This window comes from Lytechinus variegatus, chromosome 4 (assembly GCF_018143015.1).
Source record: "Lytechinus variegatus isolate NC3 chromosome 4, Lvar_3.0, whole genome shotgun sequence".
NCBI lineage: Eukaryota > Metazoa > Echinodermata > Echinoidea > Temnopleuroida > Toxopneustidae > Lytechinus > Lytechinus variegatus.
In genome coordinates this window covers 45660746-45674307 of record NC_054743.1, presented here as the reverse complement: position 1 = coordinate 45674307, position 13562 = coordinate 45660746, and the positions used below count along the sequence as shown (strand labels likewise).

General features: G+C 34.9%; 1 protein-coding gene across 1 annotated transcript; it reads left to right on the top strand.

Moving 5' to 3' along the window:
- The first annotated feature begins 365 nt into the window (after positions 1 to 365).
- On the top strand, positions 366 to 13030 carry LOC121413022. The gene is made up of 9 exons (XM_041605787.1): positions 366 to 395; positions 6283 to 6447; positions 7241 to 7405; positions 8156 to 8320; positions 9070 to 9234; positions 9986 to 10150; positions 10902 to 11066; positions 11858 to 12032; positions 12969 to 13030. The coding sequence occupies exons 1-9, from the start codon at positions 366 to 368 to the stop codon at positions 13028 to 13030; spliced, it is 1257 nt and encodes a 418-aa protein (XP_041461721.1).
- The last annotated feature ends 532 nt before the right edge of the window (positions 13031 to 13562 follow it).

The following is a 13562-nucleotide window of genomic DNA, read 5'->3' as shown; positions in this document are numbered from 1 at the left end:
CGGGACTCCCTGTGTGGGCATGGCACCTTGACTTCGCTTCAGTCGCGTCGCTGTATTGACGGGTCTCGTTTGGCTTCTCATCGTGCCTCTGGGGACTGTTTCATCAACATTTTTGTCCGACAAGTTGTCAGATCTGACATCTTTCCTTGATTCTGATTGGCTGAGAGGCATTGTTACTATAGTAACTGTGGGATAAAATGGGACTTGTCGGATAAAACGTCCGACAAGTCCTTTCATGAAACGCTCCCCTGGTCTCGGGGTAGAGGGGCATCACTGGTGCTCTGGAGTGGAGGAAAATCCTCCCTGCATTCACGAGCAATGTGACCTGATTAGTTGCATTGTTTGCTGGTCACATCCTTGGTACAATGGGATCGGTGATGTCCGGCTTCGAGACAGTTCGAGCAGGTCACTGTTGAGGCATTGATCGAATCTTGTCCAGAGTGATACACTCTTCCTCTGAAGAGGCCAAACATGATGTGTCTAGGTAAGGAGTGTGTAGGTTTCTCGATGTAGACTACACGATCTCCTGTCAAACAGTCCGTCAGTCTGCCATGAATTCGTAGTCGCTGTAGCGAGACTTTTCCTACAACTTTGCACTACACTTTCTCTAGTTCATCTGTTATTAAGGTACCACTTGCTGATAGCGGTACGTCTTTCCCGAGAAGGCGAAGTGTATCTTCACCTTGGCTAACGAAAGGGTTAGTGTCAAATACAGCCACAATTGCATTATTCAAGTTCAGACCATTGGTAATGAGATTGATTCGAGAGTTTTGACTTAACAGGTAAATTCGCCACAATTCTCCGATTTTCTGAATTCCTGTGATTTCGTTTCTCGGAACTACTCGCGAGAGTGCTTTGTACATAAGTTCATTACCAAAGTTTTTATCATTTTCTTGTGGGTTGTCGCGATGCCTTATGAAGACAGGCTTGCATGACGATCTGCTCCGTTCCCAGTGGCGTAACTACGGGGGGCATGGGGGGCACTTGCCCCCCCCCCCCAATCGGCTGGCAAAAAAAAACGGGGAAAAGGAGAAAAAGAGGGAAAAAGGAAAAGAAACGTAGTGGGGAAAAGAATAAATTGTTGTTTATTATAGTGTTATATTATGTTATACAGTGCGTCCCAGAAAAAACGAAACCGAGATTTAGCGATCATTTATCATAACTTAATCATAAATAAAATAGACAAATGACCTACCAATTTAAAGCTTAGAATCTCCTCTTTCATCTGATATTACTTAGATTATTTTCATTCACGCATGAGTGAGCAAATACAATTTGAAGAAAGGATATCAAAAACTCATTTAGCGGGGGTTATACGGGTTTCAAAAAGAAAACCACATTTTTGAAGAGTTCAATATCTCTTCTTTAATTTGATACCTAAATTACAGAAAATGGTCAAAAAATAACAAAGTTCTGGTCATTTGAAATAAGGCTTGAATTTCAATAATTTCAAAAAATGAAGAGGTTCTCCAGGCTGGCTTTCAAACTCACTCGACACTCTGTTTTGTTGACGATCAGCCAAGCATTAAATCTTTTGTTCACCATGCGAAAGCTTCTGTGGGAAACCGGTGAAAACACGTTTATCTCATGAAATTATGGAAATACAAGCCTTATTTCAAATGACCAGAACTTTTTTATTTCTTGACCATTTTCTGTAATTTAGGTACCAAATTAAAGAGCAGATATTGAACATTTCAGAAATGTGGTTTTCTTTTTGAAACCCAGATACCCCCCGCCAAATGAGTTTTTGGTATCCTTTCTTCAAATTGTTTTTTCACTCATGCGTGAATAAGAAATAACCTAAGTAATATCAGATGAAAGAGGAGATTCTAAGCTTTAAATTGGTAGGTCATTTGTCTATTATTATTATGATTAAGTTATGATAAATGATCGCTAAATCTCAATTTTCGTTTATTCTGGGACGCACTTATAACACAAGAAGCATTTTTTCATAACTTTAAGAAACATTATTTGCTTAATTCTGTCTTCATTTTTCCAGGAGCTCGCATAGACTGTTTAACGAGATATATAAAGCTGCTGTACTAAAGCCTCTCGTTTTCAAATCAATATACAACAAAATAATATATTTCCTCGCAATTAGAGTTATTATTGTTTTAAGTAGTAATATATTCTTTTTCATGACTACTGAAAGCTGTTGCCCTAAAGGTCTTAAAATAAAACATTTCCTTCCGTGCTAACGTACGTATTAGTGGATTGGTGAGATTTCTGCTCTTCATGAACTCCTAAAATCAGTCCTTAAAATGTCAATTTTTCTGATCTGAATATCAAAAAAAATTAGCTCGTGCTTCGAACTCGCATCATTTGGTTAGTGAAATACGTGGGTTCTTAGTGAATTCCTACTAAGAATCATTAGAATGCTCCTCCTCGTGTCTAAATTTCCTAGATTTTCAGCACGCGCTTCGCGCTCGCAGTATTTCATTAGTGAGATGCGTATGATAATCATGATTACAATGACTTCAAAAAGTGCTCCATGTGTTTAAATGCAATTCTAACAAACTCAGCAAGCGCTTGGCACTCGCATTAGATGACTATGTTGAGATATATACTCTGACTTAATGAATTCCTAACTATAGTCCTTAAAATATCCATGTTTGGGGTCAATATATAAAAAATTTCAGCTAGCGCTTCGCGCTCGCATCATTTGGTTAGTCAAATACGTAGGGTCTTAGAGAATTCCTACAAACAACCCTTAGAATGCCCCTCTTCAGGTCTATATTTCCTCAATTTTCAGCTCGCACTTTTGCGCTTGCAGTATTTGATTGATAAGATGCGTATGATAATCATGATTACATGACTACAAAAGGTGCTTCATGACTGTATTTAGATGTAATTCTAACAAAATCAGCAAAGGATGGCACTAGCATTAGATGACTATGGTGAGATATTTATACTCTTAATGGATTCTAAAATATAATCCTTAATATTTCCTGGTTTAGGGTCAGTATATACACAAATCTTAGCTCGCGCTTTGCGCTCGCATTGTTTGTTTAGCGAGACAGTTAAGTATCATGATTACAAAACAATTTCCTTTTAATGTCCATTTTTAGCCCTCAATATCAAAAATTTTCATCTCGCGCTTCGCGCTCGCATTATTTAATAAGTGAGATACATATCCGTTTAATGGCACTGCATGTCCTTAAGATATCTCTTTTAGGTCAGAATACATGACAACTGAGGGCGCTTCGCGCGCTCCCTAAGTGACCCGAAATTTTTGCTGGTGCCCCCCCCCATGCCGTGACCCACGGTACGCCACTGTCCGTGACCTGTGCTGTGACGTAATCAGTTTTCTCAGAATACGTGTCACGTACGGCGTCTCTAACCGCCATATTCAAAGTACAAATGAGCAAAAGTTATAAATGTTACTGACGAGTTAAGCTTCGATAATATTTCTAAAATCTTTCACATACCTCGACTATAGTTGTCCAAAAATCATATATTCCAAAATTAATCAAGTTCCAGAATATATCCAAAAGGACGGGTTTTTCCTTGCTGCTATGTTGGTCGTGACCGAACAAGACAAGAAGAAAATAGTGCCCCCCTGGAATTCAAATACCCTCGGTATTATGTTTTTCATTACAGATCGAGCATACTGATCTTAAACAAATAGGAGTAATGCCGAAAATTTGTTAAACAAATTATGATTTCCTCCTATAAAAGCCTCCTAATTTACTATTTATCTATTGTCCACGGCGGACGGCATTTGAATAGTAATGAGTCAGAAAGAGGAGGACCGAGGGTATTTGAATTCCAGTTCATCGTAGCTTAGCCGTGAACCAGAATAGCCTGGTGGTTGAGTCGCTGCCCGGAAAGCAGTAGATGGCAGGTTCGAATCAGTGGCGTAGCTACGGGGGGGGGGGGGGGCCTGGGGGGCACGTGCCCCTGAGATTTGGTGTGCCCCCCCCCCAGGTGCCCCCCCCCCCAGAAAAAATTGGCAGAGCAAAACAAAAAGAAAAGAAAAAAGGGAAAAAGAAGAAAAAAAGACAGAACAAAAAAGAAGAGGAGAAAGACGAGTGATTGGAATAATGTGAGGGGAAGACTTGCAATTAAATAAGATATGTTCATGTTACTATATAGAATTTTTGCTGGCACTTCGCGCCATAATTGCCTGTTCGATGGGATTCATATCTTGCTCAATAGGCTGATGTGGAGCAAGTTTTGAAGTCAATATGCAAAACATATTTTAACTCGGACATCGAGCTTTCATTATTTTTTTTCATTTACAAATTAAGGTGCTCTGTAAAATGTCCGTTTTATGGTCTACATATCAGCATTTTAAGCTCACGCTGCGTGGTCACATTGTTTGATTTGCCAAGTTTATATTGTCTACGTGTATTCCATAATGTTCCATTAAAGAAGTGTGTTCAGAAAGCCCAGATTTTAGGTCTAAATATAAAACATGCGCGATAGCCTGCATGTTCTTTATATATCCAGTTTTACATCAGAATATCAATAATTGTCTGCTCACGCTTCACGATCGCATTATTAATGATACCCAATTGACTATATCCTATTTATGACTTACAAAATATGAATAGAGTGTCCCGCTTTTAGGTCTAAAATCTCAATTTTCTTCCTCTTGCGCTTCGCGCTCGCATCAATTGTTTAGTTACATACCTATCCCATTAATTAATACAAAAAGTGCTTAGAATTAGAATTACCTTTTTTAGGTCGGAATGTCAAAAAAAATTTGCTCGCACTTCGCGCTCGCATTATTCAACTGTAAGCAGTCCTTAACAGGTCCCTTTTCGCTAGAACATTTGATACAAATTTCTGTTCGCGCTCGGGGGTACATACGAATCTTGTTCAGGATCACACATAACATTGCCCAGAAAATTAAATTTTCAGGAAAAATGTATTAAAGTAAAAAACAAATTCGCTCGCGCTTCGCGCTCACACTTTTTATAAGGCTTATGATATTATTTTATGTTTATGTTGTTTTATAAGAATAAAACTAAGAAGTGACTGATATAGGTGAAGATAATTTCTGGCCTGGTCCCCTATTGGCGAAAGTCGGATCCGCCCTTGTGGCCACATAGACACACACCGGAAAATGGCCGGTGCACCCCCCCCCTGAAAAAGCAAGGACCCCCCGGGAAAAAAATCCTAGCTACGCCACTGGTTCGAATCACACTGGTTCCAATTTTTTCTGGCTTATGATTTTCGATTTTCATACAGATCGAGCATAGTGATCTTATGATTTTCATTACCGATATATAGCAGAGTGAGACTATAAGCGCCGCTTTTCCGACGGCGGCGGCGTCAACATCAAATCTTAACCTGAGGTTAAGTTTTTGAAATGACATCCTAACTTAAAAAGTATATGGACCTAGTTCATAAAACTTGGCCATAGGGTTAATCAGGTATTACTGAATTCCTATCAGAGTTTCATGTCACATGACTAAGGTCAAAGGTCATTTAGGGTCAATGAACTCAAACCATGTTGGGGGAATCAACATCAAAATCTGAACCTGAGGTTAAGTTTTTGAAATGTCATCAAAACTTAGAAAATATATCGACCTAGTTCATTAAACTTGGACATAAGTTCAATCATGTATCACTAAATATCCTGCGTGAGTTTCATGTCACATAACCAAGGTCAAAGGTCATTAAGGGTCAATGAACTTTGGCCGATTTGGGGGTATCTGTTGAATTACAATCAAAACTTTGAACGTATGTTGGTCTAGTTCATAAATCTTGGACATAAGAGTAATCAAGTATCACTGAACATCCTGTGCGTAGGCCATAATGGGGGTATCTGTTGAATTACCATCATAACTTTGCAAGTTTATTGATCTGACTTTTGAAACTTGGACATAAGAGTAATCAAGTATCATTGAATATCCTGTGTAAGTTTCAGGTCACATGAACAAGGTCAAAGGTCATGTGAGGTCAATGGATTTTGACCACATTGGGGGTATTTGTTGAATTACCATCCTATCTCTGTAAGTGTATTGGTCTAGTTCATAAAACGTGGAAATAAGAGTACCCAAGTGTTAATGAACATCTTGTGCGAGTTATAGTAGTTTTCAAAGTCAGCAATACTGCTATGTTGAATTGCGTGATGCAGGTGAGACGGCCAGAGGCATTCCACTTGTTTGTATATTTCATCGCTGTTTTACCTTGAAAACTGTCATAAAACATTAGTGTCTTATTGTGTTGTTGAAATTAATCATTAATAAGGTTAATATGATTTCAATACACATTGGATTGTAAAGAATGTAAAGTAATATTGAATTCATTTTCATGTTACTATTTTATCAGATTGAGTCTCTTGTTCTCTACGAGGATCTCAGTGAACGTCCATCTGCATCACGTGATCTCGCTCAGTTCATATGTAAGATGAATCATCTGAAGAACCTCACACTCAATGGTTTTCATCATGATGACTTCTACTCAACATCATCGTCGATGGCATCAACTACAAAGGTAATATATAGTAAGAGGTATTTATATGTAAAGGGACAGTACTTAATGAAACCATAATGCTCTTCAAATTGTCTTATGACTCTGCGATGCCTTATATAAACTACAATAGTCAATTCCGCTTTGTAATGATTTTTTTCTTGAATTGTTATTGAATTGTGATCAAAGGACATGACTAAATGTAATTTCTCACTACCGACAAAATCGAACAATGTTTAATTTTCTTATTTCAATTTATTATAATGCAATATGAACATTTTATGTAACGGTTAAGACATAAAAGCATATTGGTTATATTTTGTATGATAAACCACTTGCAATTTGCAATTCTCTACTGTCTAAGTCCAATAGTGAGAAATATCTTTCAAAAGATAAAAATAGGGCAAAAGATATTTTAAAAGTTTTCTTTTTAACTCTGGGGACGGTTTGGTTTTTGGTACACAGTGGCTACATGATGCTGCACTGCAAAATGAGCCGTGTGTAACAGCTTTTAACAATTTTTTTTATTCCTACTTCAATTTTCAGTTAATAAACGGGATGATAATTTCCTAAATGAGGGGTATGATGTTGTAAGAAACACGCATAAAGGAAAGTAAATTAAATTTTCATTGTTGTTGATTTTATCGTTTTTGGTATATATCATCGCTGTCTTACCTTGAAAACTGTCATAAAACATAAGTGTCTTATCGTGCTGTTGATATTAATGATTGATAATGTTAAAATAATTTCAATACACATTGGATTGTAAAGAATGTAAAGTAATTTTGAATTCATTTTCATGTTACTATTTTATCAGATTGAGACTCTTGTTCTCAAGGAGGATCTCAGTGAACGTCCGTCTGCATCACGTGATCTCGCTCAGTTCATCTGTAAGATGAATCATCTGAAGAACCTCACACTCTATGGTTATCATCATGACGACTTCTACTCAACATCATCGTCGATGGCATCAACTACAAAGGTAATATATAGTAAGAGGTATTTATATGTAAAGGGACAGTACTGAATGAAACCATAATGCTCTTCAAATTGTCTCATGACACTGCGATGCCTTATATAAACTACAATTGTCAATTCCGCTTTGTAATGATTTTTTTCTTGAATTGTTATTGAATTGTGATCAAAGGACATGACTAAATGTAATTTCTCACTACCGACAAAATCGAACAATGTTTAATTTTCTTATTTCAATTTATTATAATGCAATATGAACATTTTACGTAACGGTTAAGACATAAAAGCATATTGATTATATTTTGTATGATAAACCGCTTGCAATTTGCAATTCTCTATTGTTTTAAGTTTAATAGTAAGAAATATCTGTCGAGAGATAAAAACATGGCAAAAGATATTTAAAAAAATATATTTTTTTTAACTCTGGGGACGATTTGCTTTTTGGTATACAGTGGTTACATGATGCAGCAATGCGAAATGAGCCGTGTGTAACAGCTGTTAAAAATGATTTCTGCTTTGAGGAGTATGATGTTGTAGGAAACACTCATAAAGGAATGTAAAAAAAATTATTGTTGTTGATTTTGCCGTTTTTCGTATATTTCATCGCTGTTTTACCTTGAAAACTGTCATAAAACATAAATGTCTTATCGTGCTGTTGATATTAATGATTGATAATGTTAAAATAATTTCAATACACATTGGATTGTAAAGAATGTAAAGTAATTTTGAATTCATTTTCATGTTACTATTTTATCAGATTGAGACTCTTGTTCTCAAGGAGGATCTCAGTGAACGTCCGTCTGCATCACGTGATCTCGCTCAGTTCATCTGTAGGATGAATCATCTGAAGAACCTCACACTCGACAGTCATTATCATGATGACTTCTACTCAACAGCATCGTCTATGGCATCAACTTCAAAGGTAAAATATAGTAAGAGATCTTTATATGTATAGGGACAGTACTAAATGAAACCATAATGCTCGTCAAATTGTCCCATGAGGCTGCGATGCCTTATATAAACTACAATAGTCAATTCCACTTTTGATGTTTTTTTTTTACTTGAATGGTTATTGAATTGTGATCAAAGGACCTGACTAAATGTAATTTCTCACTACCGACAAAATCGAACAATGTTTAATTTTCTTATTTCAATTTATTATAATGCAATATGAACATTTTACGTAACGGTTAAGACATAAAAGCATATTGATTATATTTTGTATGATAAACCGCTTGCAATTTGCAATTCTCTATTGTTTTAAGTTTAATAGTAAGAAATATCTGTCGAGAGATAAAAACATGGCAAAAGATATTTAAAAAAATATTTTTTTTAACTCTGGGGACGATTTGCTTTTTGGTATACAGTGGTTACATGATGCAGCAATGCGAAATGAGCCGTGTGTAACAGCTGTTAAAAATGATTTCTGCTTTGAGGAGTATGATGTTGTAGGAAACACTCATAAAGGAATGTAAAAAAAAAATTATTGTTGATTTTGCCGTTTTTCGTATATTTCATCGCTGTTTTACCTTGAAAACTGTCATAAAACATAAATGTCTTATCGTGCTGTTGATATTAATGATTGATAATGTTAAAATAATTTCAATACACATTGGATTGTAAAGAATGTAAAGTAATTTTGAATTAATTTTCATGTTACTATTTTATCAGATTGAGACTCTTGTTCTCGATGAGGATCTCAGTGAACGTCCGTCTGCATCACGTGATTTCGCTCAGTTCATCTGTAGGATGAATCATCTGAAGAACCTCACACTCGACAGTCATTATCATGATGACTTCTACTCAACAGCATCGTCTATGGCGTCAACTTTAAAGGTAAAATATAGTAAGAGATCTTTATATGTATAGGGACAGTACTAAATGAAACCATAATGCTCGTCAAATTGTCCCATGAGGCTGCGATGCCTTATATAAACTACAATAGTCAATTCCACTTTTAAATGTTTTTTTTTTCTTGAATGGTTATTGAATTGTGATCAAAGGACCTGACTAAATGTAATTTCTCACTACCGACAAAATCGAACAATGTTTAATTTTCTTATTTCAATTTATTATAATGCAATATGAACATTTTACGTAACGGTTAAGACATAAAAGCATATTGATTATATTTTGTATGATAAACCGCTTGCAATTTGCAATTCTCTATTGTTTTAAGTTTAATAGTAAGAAATATCTGTCGAGAGATAAAAACATGGCAAAAGATATTTAAAAAATATTTTTTTTTAACTCTGGGGACGATTTGCTTTTTGGTATACAGTGGTTACATGATGCAGCAATGCGAAATGAGCCGTGTGTAACAGCTGTTAAAAATGATTTCTGCTTTGAGGAGTATGATGTTGTAGGAAACACTCATAAAGGAATGTAAAAAAAAAATTATTGTTGTTGATTTTGCCGTTTTTCGTATATTTCATCGCTGTTTTACCTTGAAAACTGTCATAAAACATTAATGTCTTATCGTGCTGTTGATATTAATGATTGATAATGTTAAAATAATTTCAATACACATTGGATTGTAAAGAATGTAAAGTAATTTTGAATTAATTTCATGTTACTATTTTATCAGATTGAGACTCTTGTTCTCGATGAGGATCTCAGTGAACGTCCGTCTGCATCACGTGATTTCGCTCAGTTCATCTGTAGGATGAATCATCTGAAGAACCTCACACTCGACAGTCATTATCATGATGACTTCTACTCAACAGCATCGTCTATGGCATCAACTTCAAAGGTAAAATATAGTAAGAGATCTTTATATGTATAGGGACAGTACTAAATGAAACCATAATGCTCGTCAAATTGTCCCATGAGGCTGCGATGCCTTATATAAACTACAATAGTCAATTCCACTTTTGATGTTTTTTTTACTTGAATGGTTATTGAATTGTGATCAAAGGACCTGACTAAATGTAATTTCTCACTACCGACAAAATCGAACAATGTTTAATTTTTTTATTTCAATTTATTATAATGCAATATTAACATTTTACGTAACGGTTAAGACATAAAGGCATATTGATTATATTTTGTATGATAAACCGCTTGCAATTTGCAATTCTCTATTGTTTTAAGTTTAATAGTAAGAAATATCTGTCGAGAGATAAAAACATGGCAAAAGATATTTAGAAAATATTTTTTTTTTAACTCTGGGGACGATTTGCTTTTTGGTATACAGTGGTTACATGATGCAGCAATGCGAAATGAGCCGTGTGTAACAGCTGTTAAAAATGATTTCTGCTTTGAGGAGTATGATGTTGTAGGAAACACTCATATAGGAATGTAAAAAAAAAATTATTGTTGTTGATTTTGCCGTTTTTCGTATATTTCATCGCTGTTTTACCTTGAAAACTGTCATAAAACATTAATGTCTTATCGTGCTGTTGATATTAATGATTGATAATGTTAAAATAATTTCAATACACATTGGATTGTAAAGAATGTAAAGTAATTTTGAATTAATTTTCATGTTACTATTTTATCAGATTGAGACTCTTGTTCTCGATGAGGATCTCAGTGAACGTCCGTCTGCATCACGTGATTTCGCTCAGTTCATCTGTAGGATGAATCATCTGAAGAACCTCACACTCGACAGTCATTATCATGATGACTTCTACTCAACAGCATCGTCTATGGCATCAACTTCAAAGGTAAAATATAGTAAGATATCTTTATATGTATAGGGACAGTACTAAATGAAACCATAATGCTCGTCAAATTTTCCCTTGAGGCTGCGATGCCTTGTATAAACTACAATAGTCAATTCCACTTTTGATGTTTTTTTTTCTTGAATTGTTATTGAATTGTGATCAAAGGACCTGACTAAATGTAATTTCTCACTACCGACAAAATCGAACAATGTTCCATTTTCTTATTTCAATTTATTATAATGCAATATGAACATTTTATGTAACGGTTAAGACATAAAAGCATATTGGTTATATTTTGTATGGTAAACCGTTTGCAATTTGCAGTTCTCTACTGTTTAAGTCCAATAGTGAGAAATATCTTTCAAAAGATAAAAATAGGGCAAAAGATATTTTAAAAGTTTTCTTTTTAACTCTGGGGACGGTTTGGTTTTTTGTACACAGTGGTTACATGATGCTGCAGTGCGAAATGAGCCGTGTGTAACAGCTTTTAACAAGTTTTTTTTATTCCTACTTCAATTTTCAGTTAATAAACGGGATGATAATTTCCTAAATGAGGGGTATGATGTTGTAAGAAACACGCATAAAGGAAAGTAAATTAAATTTTCATTGTTGATTTTATCGTTTTTGGTATATTTCATCGCTGTTTTACCTTGAAAACTGTCATAAAACATAAGTGTCTTATCGTGCTGTTGATATTAATGATTGATAATGTTAAAATGATTTCAATACACATTGGATTGTAAAGAATGTAAAGTAATTTTGAATTCATTTTCATGTTACTATTTTATCAGATTGAGACTCTTGTTCTCGATGAGGATCTCAGTGAACGTCCGTCTGCATCACGTGATTTCGCTCAGTTCATCTGTAGGATGAATCATCTGAAGAACCTCACACTCGACAGTCATTATCATGATGACTTCTACTCAACAGCATCGTCTATGGCATCAACAGTAAAGGTAAAATATAGTAAGAGATCTTTATATGTATTAGGGACAGTACTAAATGAAACCATAATGCTCGTCAAATTGTCCCATGAGGCTGCGATGCCTTATATAAACTACAATAGTCAATTCCACTTTTAAATGTTTTTTTTTCTTGAATGGTTATTGAATGGTGATCAAAGGACCTGACTAAATGTAATTTCTCACTACTGACAAAATCGAACAATTAGTATCCCTAAATTAGACGTCAAAAGAGCCAATCTGGAATAAAATTATTGGAAATGGTTTTTCAACTGATTTGAGTAGGTATGGGTGTCAACATTTACCAAAAAAAAGTTAGGAGAAATACGGGTTGGGGAAAGTGTTTTTTTCAAGGTAAAAGGTCAATTACCTTTTCATATATAATATTTAATGGTATCTCTGAGATGGTAAGGCGCAGGTTGGTGATAATGGTGTCAAAATGCACAAATTCTTACAAGAAGTTCAAATAAAATCAAATAAAGTACCTATATAGTGCTCATTTACCAATGAAATTCAAGGTCAAAGCCTTTCAAAAGTCAGTGACCTTTTTTTACATTATATACCTTACTGTATAATGGTATTTCTGAGATGATAAGGTACAGGCTGGTGATCATGGTGTCAAAATGTATAGATTCTTACAAGAAGATAAAATAGAATAAATGTGAGTACCTAGAATGGACATTCACCAATAAAATTCAAGGTCAAAGCTTTCAAAAGGTCAATGACCTTTTTACATTATATACATCATACTGTATAATGGTATCTCTGAGATGGAAAGGCACAGGTTGGTGATTATTGTGTTAAAATGCACAGATTCTGATCAGAAGATCAAATAAATAAAATTAAGGACATAGAATGCACATTCACCCATAAAATGTAAAGCCAAAGGTCATTGACCTTTTATACATTTTATGCCATATTATATAATGGTATCTCGAAGATAAAACAGCACAGGTTGGTGTTCTTGGTGTCAGAATGCAAGGATTTGTACAAGAATGTTAAACAACACCAAAATAAATATAAAGAATAATCTTTCACCCTTGAAATCCAAGATCAGATGAAATTATTATGTGTGTATTAATACACACACACACACACATATATATATATATATGTGTGTGTGTGTGTTTGTATTAATACATATACAGTGCGTATCAAAAAAGTTTACACTTTGAAGAAGCCCTGGGAATTAAAAAATATACAACATGTGAGTATTTTTTTCACATATAATCTTGGGTTTGGGTCTCATCTATCCAATGAAAGTAAAAGTTTTGTCAGAATGTTACACTTGAGTGAGCACTGTCCATTTCTGTAGAGCTCGCAGAAATCTATTTGCGCAGAAATGCTCGGGAAAAGGGCAAAATCAAACTTACCCTGCGAAACAATACTCATACATTTCCCTTGCACTTTTAGTCAATTGAAATAAAATGGATACATTCAAGCATTTTATAACAATTTTGCCACCCAAATTGGAATTTCAACACTTAGCACAATCTTTACCCTACACACAGAGAAATGTTTACTTAATATTTCA